This window comes from Ovis canadensis, chromosome 8, assembly GCF_042477335.2.
Source record: "Ovis canadensis isolate MfBH-ARS-UI-01 breed Bighorn chromosome 8, ARS-UI_OviCan_v2, whole genome shotgun sequence".
Taxonomy (NCBI): domain Eukaryota; kingdom Metazoa; phylum Chordata; class Mammalia; order Artiodactyla; family Bovidae; genus Ovis; species Ovis canadensis.
The window spans coordinates 38,510,869-38,538,438 of record NC_091252.1 but is presented as its reverse complement, the minus strand read 5'-3'; the positions used below and the strand labels follow the sequence as shown (position 1 = coordinate 38,538,438).

Here is a 27,570-nt window from a genome sequence, read left to right as displayed (position 1 = left end):
CAATGTCTACTTTTTAGAAGTGGTGTTAAGTGTTTTCCTGCCCCTTTTAGAGATCCTGAAGAACATTTGTACACCTAGCATGCTTTCTGGTTGACAGTCTTCCTTGTGTCTTAGGTTTGTTAAAAACTTAGAGGGAACACTATAAAGGAGAGGTTGTTTTGAGACCACTGAGTGGATGAATGTGATTAACCAATGACGTGCTCTCTTGCACCAGAAGGGAGTCAAAGGGTAGAGTTGGAGAGGTTGGCCTTGGAGAAGACCTGATTTGCCTCCTTTGTGGCAAATGAGGGTGAGGAGAGGCTAGATGAAGATGCAGAGGACTTTGGGAATGAATTTGGTGAGATTTGTGTGTTACACGTAAAATGGCTCATTACCTTATACTCATTTTCAACCAGTGAGTGGTATTATCTGCTTGATCATTCACTGAATAATGAGATTTGGCCCCCAAATTACTATATATTTTTCCAAAAGTAGAATCAACCTGGAAAAAACACACGGTTTCCACCACCAAGGCCTCTAAAGAGAAGGTGCTACAGTTTCTAAGGGCAGCTTCTAAAAAGTAATTCTAAACTGTCTTTTATTTTTCAAAAGCTAACTCAGGCCTGGCATGTATTAAGTACAATAAATGGTTGTTTCTTTAAAGTAGTAAATAGCACCATAGATTATAATTTTAAAGCTCATTAGTTGAAATGATGAATCCAGTCTCCCAGTTAACAAGCATTTAATGAATTCTGGAATCTACATGATGGTAACAGTCATTGCTATTTATTGAATGTTTGCTATAAGCCAGGCACACATTGCACACATTACCTAACCCAGTCTTCCCAACCACCTAATAAAATTGGTTACTTTTTTTTTTTTTCGCACTTACACCATTTTACAGAAGATGAAACTGAGGTTCAGAAAGTTAACTAAGGTGACAATATTAATTGAAACTTTATTTTGGTTAAACAGTTCCCAGTGTTCAGTTTCGCAGTTAGATGACAAATTTGGGTGCTCTCACAGTATTAATACTAACTCCATTCCCTCAGAATTAGCTATTGCTTCATAATTTAAACACCCTGTTGATGGAGAGGTGCTCAGTTTGATAGGTGTATGGTCTCTGAAGAATGAAGAAGGATTAACTGTACCTTTTACATTCTTACCTGGCTGCAAGGAGGGACCACAGGTCTTCCCTTGACCAATAACCCTACCTCTGGTTACCGTTTCCTCTGAAATTCATGGAAACCACTCTTTAGTGAGGTTCGGTTTTGCCTTAATACCTGCATACTTCGAAAGAGCAGTTAGACCCAGTGCTGTTCCGTTTCTTGGGTGGAGCTTTTTGGTGTTCTTTAACCTACTGGACAAAATATATTTAACGTAGAATGACTCTTTTGGTTGGGTGTGATGGTCATGAGTGCTAAACAGCTTTAACTAGATTTCTAAGAGCTGTTGATCTATGGACGACCTGTGTATGTCACTTTAATAGCTAGAAGATCCAGTAAGTTCGCTGGGACTCGTTTTCTCAAAAGAGGTGCAAACTGTGAGGTAAGATTGCTGCTGGCAATTTAACTTTTTATTTCAGCTCTGGTGACAGATAAAGCAAAGCAGAGTTTTAGAAGGTGGACTATCTTAGTTTGGGACATTATCAAGAGAATAATGAATCCTCTAGAGTCTCTGAAACTTGTGAGGAATATGACTAACATACAGATGTTCTGAAAAATCAGCTATCTTAGCGTTATGCAATGCCTTAGGGACTTATGAAATGTCTAATGTTTTGGAGGATGAGCCATTTCTGTAGTAGATTTTTAAATGCAGTACATATTTAGCGGAGAGACTAAAACAGCAAAACACCTCCACCCAAGGAATAGATGGAGGGGAGCGCTCTTTGGAAAGCATCCTTGATGAGAAAACTGAGTAAAGCAAGGCCTGGAAACCCTTTACCCACTTCCCTCTGCTTTAGTTTGGCTCAAGACAGACTCCTTCCACTCATCCCTAGAAAAAAACCAACATATTCATCTACTGTTCTGCTTTTGGTCATGTAGTGTGCTTTGAGTGTTTCATCTCTTTCTGCAACAGACAACTGGAGTCTTACACAGATGTGTGATCGAGTAGATGACTGAGTGAGACATTGGGTTTTGATCCTGCCTTAATATAGCAACATTTGTTCTTAAAATCATATCAACAATGAACATAGTTATAACTGTCGCTTTAAGAAAAAAAGATGTACCCATCTGAATGCAGAGTTCAAATAACAGCAAGGAGAAATAAGAAAGCCTTCATAAGTGAACAATACAAAGAAATAGAGGAAAACAACAGAATGGGAAAAACTAGAGATCTCTTCAAGAAAATTAGAGATACCAAGGGAGCATTTCATGCAGAGATAGGCGCAATAAAGGACAAAAATGGTCTGGACCTATCAGAAGCAGAAGATATTAGGAAGAGGTGGCAAGAATACACAGAAAAACTATACAAAAGAGGTCTTAATGACCCAGAAAACCACAGTGGTGTGATCACTCAGCTAGAGCCAGACATCTTAGAGTGTGAAATCAAGTAGGCCTTAAGAAGCATTACTATGAACAAAATTAGTGAAGGTGATGAAATTCGAGCTGAGCTATTTCAGATCTTAAAAGATGATGCTGTTAAAGTGCTGCACTCAATATGCCAGCAAATTAAGAAAACTCAGTGGTGGCCCCAGGACTGAAAAAGATCAGTTTTCATCCCAGTTGCAAAGAATGTTCAAACTGCCGTACAATTGTACTCATTTCGCATGATAGCAAAGTAATGCTCAAAATGCTCCAAGCAAGGCTTCAACAGTACATGAACTAAGAACTTCCAGATGTTCAAGCTGGATTTAGAAAAGGCAGTGAAACTGGAGATCAAATTGCCAACATCCTTTGGATCATAGAAAAAGCAAGAGAATTCCAGGAAAATATCTACTTAGGCTTCATTGACTATGCTAAAGCCTTTGATTGTGTGAATCACGATAAACTGGAAAATTGTTAAAGAGATGGGAATACCAGACCTCTTTACCTGCCTCCTATGAAACCTGTATTCAGGTCAAGAAGCAACAGTTAGAACCGGATATGGAACAACGGACTGGTTCCAAACTGGGAAAGGAGTACATCAAAGCTGTATATTGTCACCCTGCTTATCTAACTTATATGCAGAGTACATCATGCATAATGCTGGGCTGGATGAAGCACAAGCTGAAATCAAGATTGTGGGAGAAATATCAATAACCACAAATATGCAGATGACACCATCCTTACGGCAGAAAGCAAAGAGGAATTAAAGAGCCTATTGATGAAAGTGAAAGAGGAGAGTGAAAAAGCTTGCTTAAAACTCAGTAGTCAAAACACTAAGATCATGGCATCTGGTCCCATCACTTCATGGCAAATAGATGGGGAAACAATGGAAACAATGATATACTTTATTTTCTTGGGTTCCAAAATCATTGCATATGGTGGCTGCAGCCATGAAATTAAGAGATGCTTGCTCCTTGGAAGAAAAGCTATGACAAACCTAGATAGTGTGCTAAAAAGCAGAGACGTTATTTTGCCAAGAAAAGTCCGTATAATCAAAGCTATGGTTTTTCCAGTAGTCATGTATGGATGTGATAGTTGGACTGTAAAGAAAGCTGAGTGCTGAAGAATTGATGCTTTTGAACTGAGGTGTTGGAGAAGACCCTTGAGAGTCCCCTGGACTGCAAGGAGATTAAACCAGTCAATCCCAAAGGAAATCAGTCCTGCATATTCATTGAAAGACTGATGCTGAAGCTGAAACTCTAGTAGTTTGGCCACCTGATATGAAGAAGTGACTCGTTGGAAAAGACTCTGATGCTGGGAAAGATTGAAGGCAGGAGGAGAAGGGGACAACAGAGGATGAGATGGTTGGATGACATCGCCAACTCAATGGACATGAGTTTGTGCAAGCTCCGGGAGCTGGTGATGGACAGGGAAGCCTGGCGAGCTGCAGTCCTTGGGGTCACAAAGAGTCAGATATGACTGAGCAACTGGACAAGAACAGAGTTTTGCAGCTCTGTTATGTAGTTTTGGATATATCAAGGGTAATTAAACAGGCACATTATTAATGCCTCTAAAATTATTCTTTGTTATATCCTCATATACTTTATAAGTAAAGCTGTGTCAAGGTTTTTCTTCTTCTGTCCATCAAGCATTTTATTTGAATCTTACTTTTTGTCCTTTCATTCCTCCTTGGTCTTCAGAATTGAATTTTTATATTTCACTGGTCTTACTAATCTCCTGTAATATCTTGTAATTGTTTTCCTTTTCTCTCCTTCTCTGCACTCTATTACCTGTATTATTAGCTATTTAATTTGATTTTTCCCTCGTCTACTCTCTGCTATTTTTAATTGCCTTCCTTTATTGCATCTTAATGATTTTCCTTTTTTAATATGTGCATCAAATATTGATCAGCACTTACCTCTTTTAAAATATCCTAAGAATAGGAATTGGGGTGGGGTGCCATGGCCTAAGAATAGGAATTATATTTTCATTCTGTACTTGACATTTTTTCCATGAAAATATTCTGAGAATATAAAACTCCTGTAAATGCACCTTTCTTTCCAGGGTGATGTTGCAAATGAAGTGGAAACTGAACAAATACTCTGCGATGCTTCTGTCATGTCTTTTACTGCAGGAAGTTATTCTTCTTACGTACAGGTTAGAGGATCAGTTCCCTTATACTGGTCACAGGACATTTCAACTATGATGCCTAAGCCACCTATTACATGTGAGTGGAACAGTCTTTTCAATAGTAACTCTCCTTTACCCACATTAGAGAGTAAACTGCTGCCAACAGAAATTTCATACAAGCATGGAGTTTCAGTACTGAAAAGTAGATAATTTAGAATCAGGGCTACTGATATTTTTTATGCAACAACTTTATATACATTTATTTTTAATTTTGGCCACTAGAAAATTAGTTATATTTTAAAATATGTAGATATAATTAATTATATTCAGAAATGTAAGAATCATTCGAATTCAATAAATATATGAAGAATGATACACTTAAGAGGAATTTGAGACATGAAACTACCAGAAGGTCAATTGAGTTACATTTCTATAAACATTATAAAGTGAAACAAGACTCTGTACTGCTTTTATTCTTGCTGTATAATTTTCATTCTGGTACTGATTTGTTTTTCCCTCCCAGTGGATCAGGCAGATCCATTTGCCCACGTGGCTGCCCTTCACTTTGACCAGATGCTTCAGAGGTTTGGCTCGCCCATCATTGTCTTGAATTTAGTGAAGGTATGACACGCTCTTTGTTTGGTTGTGAAATTCGATCACACTGGACAACATGAAAGGGCTTAACTAGCCTGCTTTAAAGGAGGAGAGGGTTGTGGGTTGATCGTGCTGTGATGACTCACTGTGTCTGAACTGTTTGAACCTCTGTCCTTTGGCCTCAGAGTCCACGTGGCCTTTTCCCTGGGTAAGTTCAGAGACTGTGGTGGGTTTTCTAGGAAAGAGAGAAATGAGCATGTCTGTCTTCTAATTTCCTGGGGTGAGCTAGGTATGGGCGAAATTCTGCCTCAGTTTCCAGGACATCTGGGAGAAGGAAGCATGGAGATCAAACACCCACAGACTAGCCTTGATAGAGTAACTTCCCTTGACAATCCAGAAGATCTGCTGGGCAAGATAACATGTGGTAATAGGATCTAAGGACTAGATTCAGAAATTGGGGTGCAGTTGTGGCTTAGGAATCAGTGGACAGAGTGGTGACCTGGTCTCATAATTCTGTGCTTCCATGTCAGAGTACACTGTCGGGTCAGCGTGTCTTGTGTATATGAGCGGGCAGCCAGGTCAGAGCCTGGCATGGAGGGTAGGAAACCAGGTAGGAAATTGTATCTATGTCTATTGCAACCAGATGAAATGGAGGAATCTCATTCTGTGGCTAGGAAAACCCTGAGTGTGAAAAGCGAGTGTTTTGTTTATTATGGCTATGGCAGTTCTAGTATCTGAGATTATTCCGACAAGTTGGTTATAAGTATTTGTTGTTGTTGTTCAGTCATGTCTGACTCTTTGTGACCCCATGGACTGCAGCACACCAGGCTTCCCAGTCTTTCACTATCTCCCAGAGTTTGCGCAAACTCAGGTCCATTGAGTCAGTGATACCATCCAATCATCTATCCTCTGTCACCCTCTTCTCTGTCTTCAGTCTTTCCCAGCATTAGGGTCTTGTCCAAAAGTCAGCTCTTCATATCAGGTGGCCAAAGTATTGGAGCTTCAGCTTCAGTCCTTCCAATGAATATTCAGGATTGATTTCCTTTAGGATTGACTGGTTTGATCTCCTTGTTCTCCTAGGACTCTCAAAAGTCTTCTTCAACACCATAAAAAGCATCAGCTTTTCAGTGCTCAGCCTTCTTTATGGTCCAATTCTCACTTCTATACATGATTACTGGAAAAACCATAGCTTTGAGTATATAGATTTTTGTCAGCAAAGTGATGTCTCTGCTTTTTAATATACTTTCTAGGTTTGTCATAGCTTTTCTTCCAAGGAACAAGTATCTTTTAATTTTATGGCTGATGTCACTGTCTGCAGTGATTCTGGAGCCCCCAAAGATTAAGTCTGTCACTGTTTCCATTTTTTCCCCATTTATTTGCCAAGAAGCCGTAAAGCATCTGTCTGCAATGAGGGAGACCTGGGTTCGAGCCCTGGGTTGGGAAGATCCCCTGGAGAAGGAAATGGCAATCCACTCCAGTACTGTTGCCTGGAAAATCCCATGGACAGAGGAGCCTGGTAGGCTACAATCTATGGGGTGGCAAAGAATCGAACATGACTGAGCGACTTCATTCTCTCACTCTCTCAATGGGACCAGATGCCATGATCTTAGTGTTTAGACTGTTGAGTTTTAAGTCAGCTTTTTCACTCTCATCTTTCACCTTCATCAAGAGGCTCTTTAGTTCTTCTTTACTTTCTGCCATTAGGGTGGTGTCTTTTGCATATCTGAGGTTGTTGCTATTTCTCCTGGCCATCTTGATTACAGCTTGAGCTTCATTCAGCCTGGCGTTTTGCATGATGTATTTTGCATAGAAGTTAAATAAGCAGGATGACAATATACAGCCTTGACGTACTCCTTTCCTAGTTTGAAATTAGTTCTAACTGTTGCTTCTTAACCTACATACAGGTTTCTTAGGAGGCAGGCAGGGTGGTGTGGTATTCCCATCTCTTTAATATTTTCCACAGTTTGTTGTGACCCACACAGTCAAAGGCTTTGGCATAGTCAATAAAGCAGAAATAGATGTTTTTCTGGAATTCCCTTATTTTTCCTGTGATCTAGCAGATGCTGGCAATTTGATCTCTGGTTGCTGTGCCTTTTCTAAATCCAACTTTTATATTTGAAAGGTCTAGGTTCAGGTACTGTTGAAACCTAGCTTGAAGGATTTTGAGCATTACCTTACTAACATGTAAAATGAGTACAATTGTGTGGTAGTTTGAACATTCTTTGGCATTTTTCTTCTTTGGGTTTGGAATGAAAACTGACCTTTTCCAGTCCTGTGGGCACTGCTGGATTTTCCAAATTTGTTGGCATATTGAGTGCAACACTTTAACAGCATCATCTTTTAGGATTGAAATAACTCAGCTGGAATTCCATCACCTCCACTAGCTTTGTTCATAGTAATGCTTCCTAAGGCCTGCTTGACTTTGCACTCCGGGATGTCTGGCTCTAGGTGAGTGATCACACCATCATGGCTTTCCGGGTCATTAAGAACTTTTTTGTACAGCTTTTCTGTGTGTTTTGTCATCTCTTCTTAATATCTTCTGCTTCTGTTTTATTCATAGTTTCTGTCCTTTATCGAGCCCATCTTTGCATAAAATGTTCCCTTGGTATCTCTAATTTTCTTGAAGAGATAGCTGGTCTTTCCTATTCTGTTGCCTTCCTTTATTTGCATTGTTCACTTAAGAAGACTTTCATATCTCTTCTTGCTGTTCTTTGAAACTCTGCATTCATCTTTCTTTTTCTCCTTTGCCTTTCGCTTCTCTTCTTTTCTCAGCTCTTTGTAAGGCCTCCTCAGACAACCATCTTGTCTTTTTGCATTTCTTTTTCTTGATGATGGTTTTGGTCACCACCTCATATACAATCTTATGTCCATAGTTCTGTCCATACTTCTTTAGGCACTCTGCTGCTGCTGAGTCGCTTCAGTCGTGTCTGACCCTGTGCGACCCCATAGACGGCAGCCCACCAGGCTCCCCCGTCCCTGGGATTCTCCAGGCAAGAACACTGGAGTGGGTTGCCATTTCCTTCTCCAATGCATAAAAGTGAAAGTGAAGTCACTCAGTTGTGTCCGACTCTTAGCGACCTCATGGACTGCAGCCTACCAGGCTCCTCTGTCCATGGGATTTTCTAGGCAAGAGTACTGGAGTGGGATGCCACTCAGATCTAATCCCTTGAATCTATTTGTCACTTCTACTGTAAGTGATTTGATTTAGGTCATCCTTGAATGGCCTAGTGGTTTTCCCTACTTTCTTCAAGTCCAAATGTTGCAATAAGGAGCTCATGATCTGAGTCTTAGTCAGCTCCCAGTCTTGTTTTTGCTGACTGTATGACCTGGATAACTGAGATCATTAATTATAATAAGCATAATTCAATTTAATTAGAAACCAAGGAGTCCTATATCCATTGAAGCCACCGTTTAACAGTTTTGAAGATTTTCCTTGTGCCAAGGCAGTCATAAAAACAGTCCCTGCCTTCTCTGGGCTCACAGTCTAACAGGAGATGGTAAAGTGAGGCAGAGGTACCAAGACAGGGTTACGATGCTGGGAGAGCTTATAGCGGGAGAGAAGTCTTCCTGAAGAGGTGATGAGTCAGTGCAACGCCTCTGAACGAAGAGCCCTTTACAAGGCCAAGAGGAAAGAGAGCAGCAGGCGCAAAGGCCCTGGGACAGGAGGGCATAAGGTGCGTTTGAGGAAGAAGAGGCCTTTCTGACTGGGTCCCAGAGAATGCAAGCAGGAGAGCCTGTTGTGAGAAGAGACTGGAGAGGTAGTTATGCAGACTTGTAGAGCCTTGTAGGGTGTGTTAATGAGTCAGGTCTTATCTTGACTTTCCAAAACCATCGAAGGTTTTGTAGAGTTGAGAAGATGGTGATCAGATTTCTGTTTTGAGAAGGTTGTCCTGATCTCAACGTAGAGAACGAATGGATTGGTACAGACTAAATTCGATGTTGGAGGACCCCATAGGCTGTTATACTTATCCAGAAAAGGGGTAACTGGCCGCAGCTGGGGTGGCATGGCAGAGGTGGGGAGGAGTGCACACAGGCAGTGGAGCCAGTGATGAGCTGGGTCTGAGATGAGGGAGAGGGAGGGGCGAGACTTGACCCCCAGGTTTCTGGCTCACTCAGGTGAATGGGTGGTGATGCCAGGCACTGAGCCAGGGAACACAGACTGTCTGTGAGGGAAGGCGGTGAGTGCGGCTTGAATGTGTTGAGGTTTGAGATGGATGGAGTCCTGTCAAAGGAGATGGTAAGTAGGTGGTCGCTGTGTGAGATGGAAGCTCAGGAGAGAGGTCTGGGCTGAGATGTGATATGATGGCCCATCTGAGTCCTTGGGTGTGGAGAGGATGCCCAACCGAGGGTACCGAGAGAAGAGTGGGGAGCCTCTGGTCTCGACTTGAGAACCTCCAGCTCCTGATGTCCAGGTAGAGCAGGCTGAACCCATAAAGGCTCAGAGGAGGGACAGATGGGAAAGTAGGAGGAAAACCAGGTGAGTGCTGTGCTCTGGCAGCTAAGAGAAGGCGTGTTTCATGGTGAAGGAAGCAAGCAGTTGACCGTGGCAAAGGCTGCTGGCGGGCCAGGTAAGATGATGCTCATTGATGTTCCCAGCACCAGGGCACCGAGTGACCTGGACTGAGCTGCAGGAGGACTTCTTCTCTCAGTTCAGTTCAGTCGCTCAGTCGTGTCCGACTCTTTGCGACCCCATGGACTGCAGCACGCCAGGCTTCCCTATCCATCACCAACTCCTGGACCTTACTCAAGCTCATGTCCATCGAGTCGGTGATGCCATCCAACCATCTCATCCTCTGTTGTTCCCTTCGTCTGCCTTCAGTCTTGCCCACTGTCAGGGTCTTTTCCAGTGAGTCAGTTCTTTGCATCAGGTGGCCAAAGTGTTGGAGCTTCAGCCTCAGCATCAGTCCTTCCTGTGAATATACAGGCCTGATTTCCCTTAGGATGGACTGGTGGGATCCTCACCTAGTGAGGAATGTGGAAGAGCTGGTGTTTTCATCTGGCTGTTGTTTCCTGAAGAGATCATGATGTGCTTTAAAGTGTTTGGGAAGGATCTGTTTGAGATCCTTAAAGAGAGGAGAGAATACAGGAAAAAGAAGGGATGATCAGGGGCCTCATGTACTTGAGAGGAAAGGAATCTGAAACCTGGAGGGAGGGGTTATTTTAATGGGAGGACAGAATCATAAGGGTACGTGTGTGTGTGTGTGTGTCAGAGGAGGAAGGTGATGAGGAGGGGAGCCGTGGACAGTGAGGCAGGAAGCTTTAATTCTCCCTCTGTCACTCTTTGGCTTAGGAAATTATTGGTCTCCTTGGCAGTTAGATGACTGCCAACACCCCAAACTCCTGTAATATTATTATATATAATACAATAATAATCAGAGCTTGACTTTGTAAAATAAATCAAGTATTAAATACATCACTTTTTAGACTTTTGTTCACATCAGTTCAGAAATTTCATCTCTCTTGCTGTCAACTCAGAGTGATATAAGACAATAGCTGGATGACCCATAACCTCGGCCTGATATTACACAGTACCTATAAGAAACATAAAAAAATTCAAGAAGCAAAACTCTACTAACAAGAACCTTCATGAACAATTTTCTAATAAATGTATAGGCAATAAAATATTGTTTGTATAGAAATAAATTATTGCTGAAGCACTAAATTAAAAAGTTATCACTAGAATATAAATGTCAATCTAAGTTAGTGAATTTTCTTCATATATTACTGAGTCCTTGTAGTGTAGTTAAAAGCTATGGTTAAATGGAGATTCATGATGTATGAAATCAACTATTTCTCTATTAAGTATGCAGGTTCAAAATATAATATCAGATACATGTGGTTATAAAGTGTTCCTGCCCAGATTTCTCAAGTGAACATTTACTTCTTAATATTTAAATGCCAGTCAACAGATTTTAAAATTATTGTTGTTTATTATTTCATTGTCATAAAAATCCTGACAATAATGAGAAAATACTTTGGAGATTAAGTTGCTGTTTTGTAGAACAGAAAAAATGTTTGATTGTTTTTGTCATCAGTTACTTTATTCATTGGATAGAAGAAGACATTTATTCAGTTCACTTGGAAGAAGTCCATATTAACTAGTCAAAGTGTGTCTCTGTGTATGTGTGTAGATATCAAGGGATAGTCACTCTTTGTTCTGCCTCCATATGAAGTGTCGAAAATGGAATACCTTTCTTGATTTTTCTCTTTGGCCCTGTGTATGAACTGTCTCCTTCCCACCCCCTTCCCCACGTGTGTAAGTTTGAGACACTGCTTGACAAAAATTTCGCAGCAATCCTTACACTGTCAGTGCTGCTGCTCAGGGTTAATAGGAAGCCAGCCAAGGGCCTGATGTCATTATCCATCAGAGGACTTTAATCTGGGGGCCTTGGATGGCTATTGGGAGGATCTCTGAACCCTTTGAAATGATGTACAAAGTCACTTGCATATGTAAAGCTTTCATCTGGTTGTTAAATGAGTCTGTGACCCAAAGGCAGTCGACTGAACGATTCAGTAACGAACCCGCTGTGGGAAGACTGCATAAAGCATGCTCTTTGCATAGAGATGATCCCAAGTTGATGAAGTAACCTTACTTGTGCATCTCCTTAAATGTCAGATTTGACAGAAGAAATTCACAAACCTTTTGTTTCTCTAGCTGGTTTAAAATACTTTTGAGAAAAATTCCAAGTATGTAATTTAATTTTCTCAGATGTAAAAATAAGCTAATATTTGTTCATTGAAAACTGATTTATTACTGGTCTTAACTTGAATTCCTCCATTTGACATATACAGTTATGCAAAATAGATATGTTTTCTTTCGTTTCCTTGGTGATTATCTAATTAAATTCATGAGAGTTAAGTAACCAACATGGTTGAAAACAGCATAGACCTATCCTGATGCCAGTAATAGTCCGTATTGCTGAGTTACTTTTTATTTTCATGTTTGTTTCTGAGTAAAGTCCTGATCAGAATAATAATACAAATGGTCTGTTTTGTATTAATATTTACCATGCGTCAGATACTCTGATAAGAAATTACCATGTTTCATCTCCTTTAAACCTCACATTAATCCTTTAAGAGAGGTGCTGCTGTTACCCATCTTATAGATGAGGAATTCAGGAGGCAGAGAATGAGCTCCAAGCTCACAGCTGAGTAATAACACACCAGCCCCGCTGTGAATGGGAGAATGTGTCTCCCCTTGAGTGGGAGACAGTGTGGTCTCTCTGGAGCTACAGCAGGCGGGCGAGGAGGTGGACAGCTAAGATATAGTTCCATTTGCGCCTCTCAGCTTCAGTGCATTCAGCCACAGTGCAAAAGGGGAAGGCAAGGCTGCTTTGGCTACCTCCAGGGGATCTTAGGAGAGTCAAGTTTAAAAGTATATGAAGGCTATGAAAACGTTCTCTGCTCTGCCAGTTTGGGGATTATCCATCCAAGCCCGGTTGATTTCTGTCTGGTCCTTCGCTGGCTGGGGCTTGGGGGTCCTCTCTTCTGGTCTTCGGGGATTCTCCTTGGCCACAGTGGGGTGTGGAGTGTGTAGGACAGGCCTGTGTAGGGTGAGCTGGACTTGCTGGGACTGTAGGAGGTTACGAGGAAGAAATCTGGTCTGTTTGAGTATTTAGTGCTCATTATCTGTTGATCGTAATTCAGTGGCATATTTATTTATTAGCATTTATTTTAATTTTAATAAGGTAGGTTTCATTTTTTTCATATTTAGCACTTCATCTTTTTGTTTTGCCTTAGTGGCAAAGTTACGTTTAAAGTCTGTTCTCCAGTTAAGGCAGTTTGAACACTGACAATGTTTAATTTTTGGAAAAGGAAAGAGAAAAAAGGAAGCATGAAAGAATTCTGAGCGAAGAGCTTGTAGCTGCTGTGACCTACCTCAACCAGTTTTTGCCTCCCGAGCACACGATTATTTATATTCCATGGGACATGGCCAAGTACACCAAAAGGTGAGCAGATGCTCGTCTTGTCTGGTTAGGTTTTCCTCTTCTTGTGATGCAGAATAGCAGGAAGCGACCTCCCCCGTAAAGTGACTCTTATTTTCCTTTGTGGAGCTGCTTGAGGGGCTGTTTCACTGCTGGTGTATAATTAGAGGGCTTAAATTAATTGATCAAACTCTCTCTGCCCACCATTTTTGCCATTTGCAAATTCTCTTTGAAGCATCCCAGTGATCTCAGAACACCTCTCCTCAGCTGCTTTTCCTCAAAGGTGTTGGTTTCACCTTTTGTCTCTATTTCATTCTATCTCCCTGTTTAATTCCTTTCTCAGATGCCACTTTCAGACGTTCTCACTCGTGGGTGAACCAGCACTAACTCCTGACCGTTTACAGTAAATCCAGACCCCTTGGTGTAATGTGAAAGCCCCAGCATCTGGTTGGTTCCAGAATATAATAACTCCTTCTTTATTCCCAGTGCTATTCTGCTCCTGCAAAAGCTAACCGGCAGGCTCTGTCTCCAGTGTAGCAGCCGAAGTCCAATTCTGGACCCTTTGTTCCTATGTTTCCTCTCCCTCCAGTCCTCCTCCCTACCTCCCAGGGTGCTTTCCCACCTCTCCCACCGTCAAGTTCCGATTCCAAACTCGTCTCTTCCAGGGAGCTCTCATTAACCTTGCATTGTCCTTTGACTCATTTGCTGGGCGTCCTACAAACACTAGGTTCACATCAAGGTCTCGCTCTCTCGTTTTCTTAATGTCACTGTATTGTTTTGCACTTGACTCATTGTACTTTTCTCTGAATCATTTTACATAGTTAGATACATGCACGTGTGCACGTGCGCATGCACACACACACACACACACACTTTCCCAGAGTATAAGCCTGGTTACTGGTTGGTGCCGTTCATAGTAATTTATTTCCCAGTGTTTTCTTCCCAAACAGCCGCACTGAGCATTGTGCTCTCTTCACATTTTATGACTGCGTGTTGACTTCACTGACTCCACTCTTGGGGAGTGAAAGGCTTTGGAAAAAGCTCTTGCTGGGAGATGCCATGTGCCAAGTTTAAGGCTTGCCAACAGTTGCTATTGAGTTACAGGCCCTTCTTGTGCCAAATCTTGCTAGTTATTGAGTACACCTTGCATTCTAGAAATTAATTCTTACAATGTCCCTATTGAGTACAGACCAGAGATTTGAAAAATTACATTCCCAAGTATCATTACTGTAGCCTTGGCTTTGGGTATAAACATAGGTGCATGTTAAGAGTCGGGCCCTTCTCACTTCTCTTCCTCTTCCTCCTTGCTCTCAGCAAGCTGTGTAATGTTCTAGATCGCCTGAACGTGATCGCAGAAAGTGTGGTGAAGAAAACAGGCTTCTTTGTAAACCGCCCCGATTCTTACTGTAGCATTCTGCGGCCAGATGAAAAGTACGTATGGTGTTTTAAAACCTAAAAGATATCTAGACATTAGCTCTTATAGACAAAAAATATTCTAGACATGAGCAGTTTGTACTCCTTGGAAGATAGATGACTTTATTCCTTTGAGGAGACGACACCCTGCCCATGTGTCTGTGGAATGAATGTTCATGAGGGTGGGAGATTCTCCTGGCAGGTACATACCTTGAGATGGAAGCCACAGAATCTCTTGCTTCTTAGAATAAATGTTATATAAGGTATTTCTGTAAAATAAAACTTTCTGTAATGAATTCTGTGTTTCAGTAATAAATAGGAGCAGGAAAATTTTTTCTTATGCACCCACCTATAGATTAGTATTTAACTAACATTTTAATGAAATTTGTCACTGTGTTAGTTATTTGCTCACAGATCTTTCTTCACTGGGGCTTCCTTGGTGGCGGAAACAGTAAAGAATCTGCTTGCAGGAGACCCGGGTTTGATCCCTGGGTCAGGAAGATCCCGTGGAGAAGGAAATGGCAATCCACTCCAATATTCTTGGCTGGAAAATCTCGTGGACAGAGGAGCCTGATGGGCTACAGTCCATGGAGTCCCAAAGAGTCAGACCAGTCTGTACTAATATTTTAATGAAATTTATCACTGTATTATAGTCATTTGCTGACAAATCTTTCTTCATTACTACTTTGTGAGCTTCTTCAGATCAAGCATCTGTGCTTAATTTATCTTTAAAGAACCAATATTATGTATTTCCAGCTTTTTATTGTCAGTTAGCAAAGTTAACTATAATGGTAAAGAAAAAGCATGCAAAAAGCAAGAAAAAAACCCTAACCAATTATTAATGTACATCTTTGCAAGTAATCCTTCTGTTATAGTTTGAATTTCAGGGCACCTGTGACCAGGGTCCCCAGGACTCCTCCCAGGCTTGGTGATTTCCTAAGAGAACTCAGGGGTCGCAGTGTATTGTTGTCCTCTTGGCTGTGATTTATTATGAACAAGCAAAACAAGGCAAAATTAGCCAAGGGAGAAAGTACATGGGACAAAGTCCAGAGGAAATGAGGCACTTGCTTGCAGAGTCCTCTCCTGCTAGAGTCACACGGAGCATGTTCAGTTCCCCCAGCAACTTGCGACAGCCAATGTGAAGTGTTGCCAACCAGGGGAGACGATTGAAGACTTGGTGCCAGGGTTTTTACTGGAAGTGGTCCCGCAGGCAGCTCCGCCTGGCAGCTACCAAAATTTCAGGCTCCCAGAAGGAAAGGCTGTTCAGCAAACCACGTTGCTTCTACAAACAGCTTAGGTACCACGAGCCATGCTTGTCTGTTCTGGAAATAGTGGAAATTAAAGTTCCCAGCGCCAGCCAAGGGGCAGCCTTGCAAGTGGGCCTTCCTGAGGATAGCAGTCAGGCCTGCTGTGTTAACTCTTTTTCTGCACTGCACCTTCTTTTAAATAATAAAAGATTAATGTCATTACATAGTACTTAGAATATTTCCCCATGCCTTCATTGGTGAAGGCATGGAGAAAACATGTGGGAAGGAAAATAATAAAGAAGTTTGTAGAAACAACGAAAGGACTGTAGCAAAGCTCCATGAAGGAAAGCTGGAGGAAGTAGAACCTCCTAAAGTCGAGGGGAGAAGGAGCAGGCCTGGTAGGTTGTATTATAAAGTTGATCTGCAATTATTATTCATGTCTATAGAAACAAATAGGAAATGGGCTTAAATTAAAGCAAGAGACTTTGGATGAATGTGGGTGACAAAATGCTAGTGTGCGGGGCTGGAGCAGGTTAAGATGCTCCTTTCCTGGCCTCCCTTTGAGGGGAGCATGGGTAGCATTCCATCTCTGTTATTTGCAAATTCACTTACCTGAGAAAGTAAACTGAATCAACGGATTATTTGGGGGGGTTCAGCCCTATTACTTTGATTCTTAATAAAGAGCTGGTACCAAATATGAATATAGATTATGTTATTAAATATTTTAAAATTAAAGCATGTATTTTTAAACACAGGTGGAATGAACTAGGAGGATACGTGATTCCCACTGGTCGCCTGCAGGTATAGATGACGTGTTAATAATGAACAAAATCTGTATCCACTGTGTGTGATGTTTTCTGAAAGCAACCATGGAGAGAGATACTTCTTATTGAATGCAACATTATTAATCATTTGAGAACAAGTTTTAATGCCTTGCAGCTAATGTGTAACTCTTGGAAAGGATGTGTAGCTGAAACAGTAATGGCCCATATATTTTTGCGGGGGCTTCCCAGATAGCTCAGTTGGTAAAGAGTCTGCCACAGTGCAGGAGACCCTGGTTCAATTCCTGAGTTGAGAAGACCCACTGGAGAAGGGATAGGCTACCCACTCCAGTATTCTTGGACTTCCCTTGTGCCTCAGCTAGTAAAGAATCCACCTGCAATGCGGGAGACCTGGGTTCGATCCCTGGGTTGGGAAGATCCCGTGGAGAAGGAAAAGGCTACCCACTCCAGTATTCTGGCCTGGAGAATTCCATGGACTGTATAGTCCATGGGGTCACAAAGGGGCAGACACAACTGAGCAACTTTCACTTTCATAGATTTTTTTTCATATAATATCAAATTATTGGAAATAGAAACATAAACAGAAATGTGTAAAGAATAAATTAGAAGAACTTTGGAAAATGAGCCAGATAATCACTATATATATTAATTATGCTTTAAGAATGAAATGGCCTCAGCCACTAAATATTTTGGTTTGTACAATAAAGGAGATAGACCAGCAGGAAAAGCACATATTTAACTAATTGGTACATGTGGAAAATGTTAGCTATTTGTTTTATCTTGTTAAATTTTTCTTTAGTCTTGTTAAACTAAAGAAAAATTCAAATATAGATAGAAGGTATAATGATGCTATTGGAGCAATATTGTGAATAGCAAATATAACCTTCTATAGTGAAAAAAATGCTTCATTATTTGTTCAGAAATAACACCCTACTTGTAGCTTGTCTTAAAGAAATCTTGAGTAGGATGGAAGTAGTTCTGGTGACTGAATAATGATTGGTGTTTCTCTTAGACTGGTGTTCTTCGAACCAACTGTGTGGACTGTTTGGATCGCACCAACACAGCACAGTTTATGGTGGGGAAATGTGCTCTGGCTTATCAACTGTACTCCTTGGGCTTAATTGACAAGCCGAATCTACAATTTGATACAGATGCAGTTAGGTAAGCCTTATTTTCTTGCCTTTCAAGTGCTGGTAATGACAGAAAGCAAACTTGATTAATCATAAAGGACTTCTATGAACTTATTTCCCCTTTTGGCTTCTCAAAAATTATGTTGTTAAAAGATGTTATTTAAATTTGGTAACATCTATTTCTATTAAAGCCTTATGTGTTGTTGCCATGGTTTTGTTTTCCTATTCATGTTAATTATCAAAAAAACACTGTGTACTTTAGATAAATCCAAACTAGTGAGTTTCTTTAAAAAAAAAAATCTCAGGCTGTGTTAGGAAAAAAAGTAATATGCCTTCATATATTTTGAATTAAACAGGTAAGATAGATAAAAGATTGGTTCTTCGGTAAGAAATACTGTTATTTCACTGTCCATTGGGTCCATGACAGTGCATGAAGTTTCTTGAAATGCAGTGATCACTGTTATCAGTCCTCTGAGAGAGTCATAAAGGCTCTGTCCAAAAGAGCTCTCAGCTTACAAATGGCCAGATCTCAGCCATCGCTGCATTAAAAAACCTTAACGGCACTTGAAGAAATGTAAGTTTCAAACATGTATTTCTAGGAAAGAATATGGTTTGATGTGATAAGAGCTTGTCCTTTCTTCCAAAGGCAATTCAGAGAGAACAGAAAATTCTATCATGGGAGGTAAATTGAGCTGGCAGGCTGCAGAAAGTTAGGAGTCTTTTTAAGAGAGTAGAACCACCTTGGTCTAGGCTTGGGTAGATTATGCTTTTTGGTCTCCCTGTTTCTTTTTTTTTTCTCCCCTTTGAGTTTTCTGTGGTTTTGTTGCTTATTGGACTATTACTATAAAATGTAATACATTTTGCATATGTATTTATCTTCCAAGATGTTGAAGAGTCTACTTGAAAAGAAAGGCTCAGAGGAATTCATGTAGGAAAAGACTTGTTTTGAATCTGTAGCTAAGTGAATAAGGTGTATAATACTTCGGATGAAATTCTTTAGTGTTTGTGTGTTTTACTTGGGCTTCTTAGGTTGTTTGAGGAACTCTATGAAGACCATGGGGATACCCTGTCCCTTCAGTATGGTGGTTCCCAACTTGTTCATCGTGTAAAAACCTACAGAAAGATAGCACCATGGACCCAACACTCAAAAGACATCATGCAGACTCTATCTCGATATTACAGCAATGCTTTTTCAGGTAATTCTGGAGTTATATGCATTTCTGAGACTTATCCTGATGCACATTTTTCTCCTTTACATATCCTTGTTTTTAAAGCTAATTGGAAAAGTAACGTCAAAGTTAAATATTTTAAAAGTTTAAATAAAACAGAATCTGTCACTTAGGAGGTGCTCAGTAAATATGCAGTAAATGAATGAATAAACTTTGTATTTTAAGTAGGGCACTTTGGCCACCTGTAACTGGACCTTTTGTATTCTTCACAGTACTGTGATTCCTTGGCTTCTGCCTCATTCCTAGTTTCTGCTTGTGATGAAAGTGAACGTGAAAGTCACTCAGTCGTGTCTGATTCTTTGTGACCCTACGGACTATACAGCCCATGGAAGTCTCTAGGCCAGAATACTGGAGTGGGTAGCCTTTTCCTTCTCCAGGGGATCTTCCCAACCCAGGGATCGAACCCAGGTCTCCCGCATTGCAGGTGGATTCTTTACCAGCTGAGCCAGCAGGGAAGTCCTGGTAATACATAGATCAATTTAAGAGTGTTGAATAATTATTTTTAAATAGAGCTCACCATTTTAACAGTTGTCTAACAATGTGAATATCACTGATTCTTTTAAATGGCAGCTAGAAATGAGAAGTAACATTAGCACTAAATTTTAGTCTTTTGTCATCTTATGACTTGGGAGTACTAACGCAACAGGTAGTTAAAAGGGCACTTTTTCTGCCTCCATTCTGATGTCACTCACCAAAGTGATTGTGAGACAGGTCCCGTGCACAGAATTTTTAAAGGAAGAGCTCAGGTTGATTTTGTGAGGCTTGGACCCTTAAACTAGATTAAAGACAAAAACATTTACAAAATGTAGAGAAGAGAGGTCAGCAAAGAGATTCTTTGAATTTTTGCTGTGCAGTGACTGTCCCCCAACCCTGCTCCTTTACCTCCAGCCTGGAGAGAACTGGACTCAGGGCAGGCTTAACGTAGTGTTCTCTCCTTGGAGGGACCCCGTGGAACTGTTGGCTTTGGGCTGCTGTGTAGCAAAGCTGAAGCAGAGGGACAGGCTGAGGAGCGGGCTGCCATGTTGGGAATGGCCCCCTCTCCTAGAGTTGGTTAGGCCAAAGGATCATTAGGCCTACCAGGTGACCAGAGGAGGCCCCGTGGGGGAGGGTGCTGGCATGGCGTTGGCCTAGGTCCTGGCCAGAAGGACCATAGCACGGGAACCAGGGGTGATTGATCACTGGCTTCCCAAGGAGGGAGTAGCAGGAAAATGCCTGATGTGAGAAGAAGCCTGTGCTCACGCCAAGGGAACTGCAGGTGTCTCCAGCGCTGGGAACCTCAGGAGAGTACATGAAACCATCCACAAAAGAGTCAGCCTTCAGTCTTTTCCATGCCCAGAGAGAATGCAGAGGTGGTTTGCTATACTTCTGTGCAGGCATATTCATTTTCTGTGCTATCTAACAAATTACTGAAAAATTGAGACCTTAAAGCAACATATATTCATTATCTCACCATTTTTGTGGGTCAGAATTCCAGGCCCAGTTTAGCCAGGTCCTCTGCAGAGGGTCTCACCAAGCTGTAGTGGAGATGTCAGTCAGACTGTGGTCTCATCTGGAGGCCTGATTCGGGGAGGATCTGCTTCCCTGCTCATGTGCTGTGTTGGGGGAATTCAGTTCTTTGTGGACTTGTTCCTTGTAGGGATCATGGCAGCTTGTGTCTTCATCACTGGCATGGGAAAGGGTCTCTAGAATAAGTCTTCTGGCAAGTCAGTCTTACATAACATAATGTAATCGTGGGGTGACATGCCATCACTTTGCCATATACCATTGCTCAGAAGCAAATTGTGGACCCACCCACACACGAGCAGAATCTGTGACAGTTTCCTAAGGCTGCTGCAACAAAATACTATGAACTACGTGATGTAAAACAACAGAAACTTATCTCACAGTTCAGAGGTAGAAGTTCAGTGTCAAGTTGTCAGCAGAGCCAAGTTCACTGTGAAGTCCCTGGAAGAGAATGCGTCTCCCCAGCTTGTGATGTTTTGCCAGCAGTCCTCGGTGATTCTTGGCCTGCAGCTGTCTTGCTTCCATTGTCGCATGGTCTTCTTCATCTGTATGTCTAGATCTATGTCAGGTTTCCCTCTTCCTGTAAGGACACCAGTCATACTGGATTAGCGTGCATGCACACTCAGTCACTTCAGTTGTGTCTGACTCTTTGCGACATGGGGTGTAGCCCGCCAGCCTCCTCTGTCCATGGGATTTTCCGGGCAAGAATACTGGGGTGGGTTGCCATTTCCTTCTCCAGGGGATCCCTGACCCGGGGATCAAACCTGGGTCTCTTACGTCTCCTGCGTTGGCACGCCCGTTCTTTACCACTAGCGCCACCTGTGAAGCCCTAATTGGATTAGGGTCTACTCTAATTCAGTATGGCATTATCTTAACTTGGTTCAGGCTTCCCAGGTGGCATAATGGTAAAGAATCCGCCTACCAATGCAGGAAACGCAGGAGACCTGGGTTTGAATCCTGGGTCAGGAAGATCCTTTGGAGAAGGAAATAGCAACCCATTCCAGTATTTTTGCTTGGAAAATCCCACGGACAGAGGAGCCTGGTGGGGTCCATGGGGTCACAAAGAATCGAATGCAACTGAGCACATATAACTTGATTATGTCTGAAAAGACCCTAATTTCAAATAAGATTACATTAGTGGATATTGGGGTTTAGGGCTTCAGTATATCTTTTTAGAGAGAAATAGTTCACTACTCAACACAGGATATCTATCACACTAAAGCATGAACAGCAGGAAGTGAGGAGCATGGGGGTCACTTTGGAGTCGAGATCAAGTAAGACCATCCCTATTTCCACGCTGCAGAGGGGTTGGAAGCTGGTTGGCAGCCTGGTGGGTGTGGGGGGACGTGCGGGACAGACCTAGAGGTCCTGTGTGGTCTGGCCCCGCCTACCTTGCCATTCTGCCATTCATGCCATCCCCTTCCCCCATCATAGCTCTCCAGACACACAGACCTTCTCACTCTTTCCTGACTAGGTTAGGCTTCCTCTGCCAGAGGCTCTTGCTGTGCCCCTTGGAACACTGGAACATAAGACTGCAGTCTTCTGAGCTTTTCGGCTCACTCTGCTTTCACTTTCTCAAGGAAGGTACTCCAGTTTTTGTTCTTGTAGCATTCTGCACCTTTGCAGCACCTGGCACAGTTGCACTTAAATCCTTAACTGTGGTATTAGTTGGGTTGTGTGTCCCTGTATCCCCCACCGTGAGACCCAAGAGCTCATGAGCATCTTATTTACTGCTGGTTCTCTATGGTGTCCCTGCTGCCTTGCTCATGGCACATGAACTGTTTATGGACTGAATTAATAAATGCATGAGTTAATTCATTGCCTATGCCCTCCCCAGCTTCCCCTTTTCCCTGAATTCAGAAATCAACAGGGCTAAGTATATCAGCCTAATAACGTGTAGCTTATCAGTAATGCTCTTAGACTGCTCAAATCATGTCTTTTGAATTCACTGAGAATTATGGCCGTTATACAGCTGGTAAGCTCAATGCGCAACATAAACCGCAAAGCCACTATAGACCTTTAGAGTGTTTGGACATTACTCTGTATGCATGACTCCTTGAGCTGGATTTAGGAACTTTACAATCAAAGTATATTAATCTGAACAAAAATCAAGAGTTAGGAAAGTCAAATTTAGAAATTCAGGTCAGTGGCGTAAGTTTTAATTCTAGATTTCTAAAGCAAAAATATTGAAGTATTCCCATCATCCTTTATTCACTTACTGCTGTCGTTCCCAATAAAGATATTAATATGTATTGATGTGTTCCAAGTGGCTACAACATTATTGCAAATGATTATTATAAATAGCTAAAAACACTAAAAATAACATGTGGTTTCACTTGGTTTTGTAAATTAGAATGGTTTTAAGGGAGTCTCTCTAAAGTCAGTCTCACTGGCTATGCTTCATTATTGTACTGGTTTCCTAGGACTTCTGTAACAAAGCACTACAAGCTTGGTGGCTTAAAACAACAGAAATGTGCTGTTTCACAGCTTTGGAGGCTTTAAGGTGGAAATCAAGTGTCAGCAGGGCTGTGCTCCCTCTGAAGGCTCCGGGGGAGGTTCCTTACTTGCTTATCTTCTGATGGATTGCTGCTGATCCTTGGCTTGCAGTTAAAACTGTGTGCTTTCGTTTCTGTCTCTGGTGTCACACGCCATTCTCCTCTCGTGCTGTGTCTCCATGGCGTTCTCCCTGTGTGCATGTGTCTCTTCTTATGAAGACACCAGGGCCTGCCCCATTCCAGTGTGGCTGTATCTTAACAGGATTGCATCTGCAAAGACTTGATTTGCAAATAAGGTCATATTCACAGGTCCTGGGGCTTAAGACTTTTAATATCCCTTTTGTGGGGAACATAATTCAGCTTGAAGAGCTATGTAAGTCATGTGCCAACAAGTACATATACCTCTGGGTATGTGTTGAACAAGGTTTAAAACTGCCCTGGGGAAAGGGTCGTCCAATCTTTTGTCCTCTCCTGTTCAGGGTTGTTCCTGAATTGGGAGTCATTATGATCCAGCCAGTCCATTCTAAAGGAGATCAGTCCTGGGTGTTCATTGGAAGGACTGATGCTAAAGCTGAAACTCCAATACTTTGGCCACGAAGAGTTGACTCATTGGAAAAGACTGATGCTGGGAGGGATTGAGGGCAGGAGGAGAAGGGGACGACAGAGGATGAGATGGCTGGATGGCATCACCGACTCGATGGATGTGAGTTTGAATAAACTCCGGGAGTTGGTGATGGACAGGGAGGCCTGGCGTGCTGCGATTCATGGGGTCGCAGAGAGTCGGACACGACTGAGCGACTGAACCGAACTGATTGACACTTAAGGACCAAGTCATGTGTTTTTCAGTAAGATTAGAGCGCAGAGAGGGAATGTGTAGCTGTGCATGATTAAAAATGAAAGGAGAACAATTAAAAGACAGAAGGTGGTCGTAAGTAAGTAACATGCACACGATGGAAAGGTAAAGCAGAATTATGCGCAACTGAAAGAGGAACTATCATGAAAAGAATTATTTTATGAATAATATGGCTAAAACAGCCCTATTTATTTTGAGAAGCATGGTGCCATTGGGGTGTACAACTTATTTTTAAATTATAATGGATATTATATAATGGTAATATATTAATAGAACCGTTTTCTTTAGGCACTCAAGATTGTGAATCAGTCTCTCCATCTTATGTCTCTGAGGTAGACAGGAAGGTTCTTGAAGTTAGGTTGTTAAGAATTTTATCGTTGGTTCATATAGACAGATGAATACTATGTGGGTAACCCACCTGACTCCCTTTCAGGTTCATTTTAAAACCTGTTTTGAGTTTTCACATATTGTTACCATGTTCTGGGGTTTCTTTTCTTTCTAAGAAACGTCCTTTGGTTTCTCTTATAACTGGCTACATAAGCAGTTGTAGGACATCAATAAGAAAAGAACAAGTACCTCGGTATTCTCTTTGGATGTTAGAAAGAAGTTTATAATTGTTACTTCCTTGTCAAGCTCTGATTTTCTTTTATATTTATATGTAGGTAAACCTGAATATTTTTTTCTGAAGCTTATTGAATTGAAATCCTATTTTAAGGAAAAAAATATAACATACCTGCACAGTTAATACTAGAACAGCTGTATGTACATATATATACACACGTATATATACATATATGTGTGTGTGTGTGTGTGTGTGTGTGTGTGTGTTTAGTTGCTGTCATGTCCGGCTCTGTGACCCCATGGACTGTAGCCCACCAGGCTCCTCTGTCCATGAGATTTCCCAGGCAAGAATACTGGAGTGGGTTGCCATTTCCTTCTCCTGGGGATCTTCCCGACCCAGGCACTGAACCCCTGTTCATATGCTCACTGCCGTGTGCAGTCAGTTTCTCCCCTCTGTGGCCTCATTTCCACGAGCATAGAGGCACACCTTGTGTTTTCCATCTAATCTTTCCTTCTGTTCTTAACCACACCCACTGCTAACAAAAGCTCTGCTCTCCTGAAGCAAAACCTCTTGGAAGTGTTATCTGCATACCTGTTCCCTCTCTCATATCCTGTTCTCTCCACCTGCTTCACTGAGCCTTTGCCCTGTCATGCCCCCAAACCCATGCTTGTCACAGTCGCCCACAATCTCCCACAGTCTCCCACTGCCAAACTAGGGGAGTGTTCACCTTGCTCAGCTGTTTGGCAGCTTGTGTCACAGTGGAGCGCTCCCTCTTTCTTGAAGCTCACTTCTGTGCTGTGTCTCTCAGTCTCACTGGTGACTTCTCCTGCCCTATTTCTAAACTCTTTCTACACTTTCACCTTAGGGGTATCTCACCCAGCTTTTAAATACCATACGTTTGACACTCAAATATATAGCTCTTCCCTGACTCCTCCGCTGATCTCCAGACTTATCTAAATGCCTACCTTGCAGGCATTTCCTCCTGAATATTGTGTTGGTTTTCTACAGGTGCCATAACCAATTATCACAAACTCAGTGGCTTAAAACAACACCTGTTTATTATGTCCCACTGTTTGTGGTTCAGAAGTCTGGGAATAGCATTACCCAGCTGTGTTCTCTGCTTAGGCTCTCACCTGGCTGAAGTTCAAATGAGAGCAATGAAGTCAGAATGTGGGCTCTGATCTGGAGGCCTCCGGGCTCATTCAGGTTGCTGGCAGAACCCCAGGTGGTTCTCAGACTGCTGTCCCCACGTGCTGTTGGCTGGGGCCAGTTCTAAGGTTTGAGAGGCTGTTTACCTTCCTTGGCTTGTGGTCCACTCCATCTTCAAAGCCAGCAATGGTGCATCAACCCTTGTGCCTCAAATCTGTCTGCTTTCCTCTTCTGCCCTTAAAGGATTCTTATGATTCCAGTGGCCGATCCAGGTAAGACACGATAATTTTCCTACGCTGAAGTCATTGATTAGTCATTTCAGTTACATCTACAAAGTTGCTTTTGCCATCTAAGATGAAATATTCATGAGAAACTATGGAGGGAAAGTCATGAGGCCAAGTTTCTTCCTACCACGGATATCTGAGAAGAATCTCAAATGAATCATTTCCAGCAGGAAGTGACTTGACTCTGCCCCAAACTTGTTTCTCTACTTTTTCTCTTTTTTCACCTCTGCTCCCACTGTTCAGTTCAGAATCCTAGGAATCATCCTTAATTTCTTTATTCTCCTTATCCTCCCCGGTCTCATCTCTCAGCAAACCTGGTTGGCGCCACCTCCAGAGTATATCCCAAATCCTTCTGCTGTTTCCTGCTCACTGTTGCCAGGCTGGTTGAGACAGCTGGTGGCCCTGAACAGCTGCCGTGGCTCCTGATTCCTCCCTCGGCCTCCCCTCTTCTGTTCTCGCTCTTCACGGCAGCCACAGTGATCCTTTCGAGAGTTGGATCATATCACTCCCCACTCTGAAATCCCTTCCAGGGCTTCTCTTCAAATTTAAGATCGGACTCTTTGCCATGACCTTCGAGGCTGTGTGTGGTCTGCCTCACTGTCCGCAGTCCTGCTCTTTCTTTGCCCCCTGCCCTCCAGCCCCCCGCTCCCCCCTCCACTTTCGTGCTGTTCCTGACATTGTGCAGCCTCCACCCGCTTCCCTGACCACCCGACCTAAGTGTCCCTCTTCTCTCTCATCACTCTCATGTCACTCTTATGTTTTCAAAGAACTAACATCCTCTGAAAGTACCCTGTACCTTATTTACTTGAGAATTATTTTTGCTTCCTGCTGTGGAATGTAAGCCCCATGAAAGCCAGAATCAGTTATGTATAGACCATATCCCTAGTGTGGGACATAGTAGGCTCTTGGGTGAATGAATGGTGGGTTGTTTTTTTTTTGTAGTTATAAAGGTAATATATGCTAATTATAAAAAGTATAAAATAACTCACAAATAAATCATATAATCCTCACATTTCAGAGATAGCGACTTGTTCATATTTAGCAGAACATGATCCTTCTAGTTACTGTACAGGTAATGTATATCTGCTTTTGCCCTTTTAGATAATGTGAGTAATCATTATGACCCTAAATATTCTTTTACAACTTAATTTTTGGTAGCCTTGTGGCAGTCTGTCTTTTAGAAGCACCATAGTATGGTTACCTGTTTTTATTGTGTATTTATGTTTCTTTTAAACGTACTTCTTTTTTGCATATTTTTATCTTATGAAAATTTCAGAAGCATATTTATTAGGTCAGAATATAGATATTTTCAGGATCTTTAAAAACATATATATAGCCAGATAGCCTTAACGAAAGGATGTAGCAATTGGTTCTTAGAGGAGTAGAGACGTGTCCATTTTGGAATGTATTTGCCAGCTTTCCAAACTCCTTAGTGCTAAATTCAGACTTAAATTGAAGAAAGTAGGGAAAACCACTAGACCATTCAGGTATGACCTAAATCAAATCCCTTATGATTATACAGTGGAAGTGAGAAATACATTTAAGGGCCTAGATCTGATAGATAGAGTGCCTGATGAACTATGGAATGAGGTTCATAACATTGTACGGGACACAGGGATCAAGACCATCCCCATGGAAAAGAAATGCAAAAAAGCAAAATGGCTATCTGAGGAGGCCTTACAAATAGCTGTGAAAAGAAGAGAGGTGAAAAGCGAAGGAGAAAAGCAAAGATATAAGCATCTGAATGAAGAGTTCCAGAGAATAGCA

At 41.9% G+C, this 27,570-nt stretch overlaps 1 protein-coding gene across 3 annotated transcripts in view; it reads left to right on the top strand.

The window, feature by feature from the left end:
• Window positions 1–27,570, top strand: part of FIG4 (FIG4 phosphoinositide 5-phosphatase) — a 178,977-nt gene that overhangs the window by 69,258 nt on the left and 82,149 nt on the right. For all 3 annotated transcript variants that reach the window (XM_069598142.1, XM_069598144.1, XM_069598143.1), the window contains 8 exons: window positions 1,427–1,527; window positions 4,572–4,734; window positions 5,161–5,258; window positions 13,047–13,180; window positions 14,471–14,587; window positions 16,572–16,617; window positions 17,611–17,759; window positions 18,758–18,924. In XM_069598142.1, coding sequence (XP_069454243.1) covers window positions 1,427–1,527; window positions 4,572–4,734; window positions 5,161–5,258; window positions 13,047–13,180; window positions 14,471–14,587; window positions 16,572–16,617; window positions 17,611–17,759; window positions 18,758–18,924 — 975 coding nt within the window. The remainder of the gene's footprint in view (window positions 1–1,426; window positions 1,528–4,571; window positions 4,735–5,160; window positions 5,259–13,046; window positions 13,181–14,470; window positions 14,588–16,571; window positions 16,618–17,610; window positions 17,760–18,757; window positions 18,925–27,570) is intronic.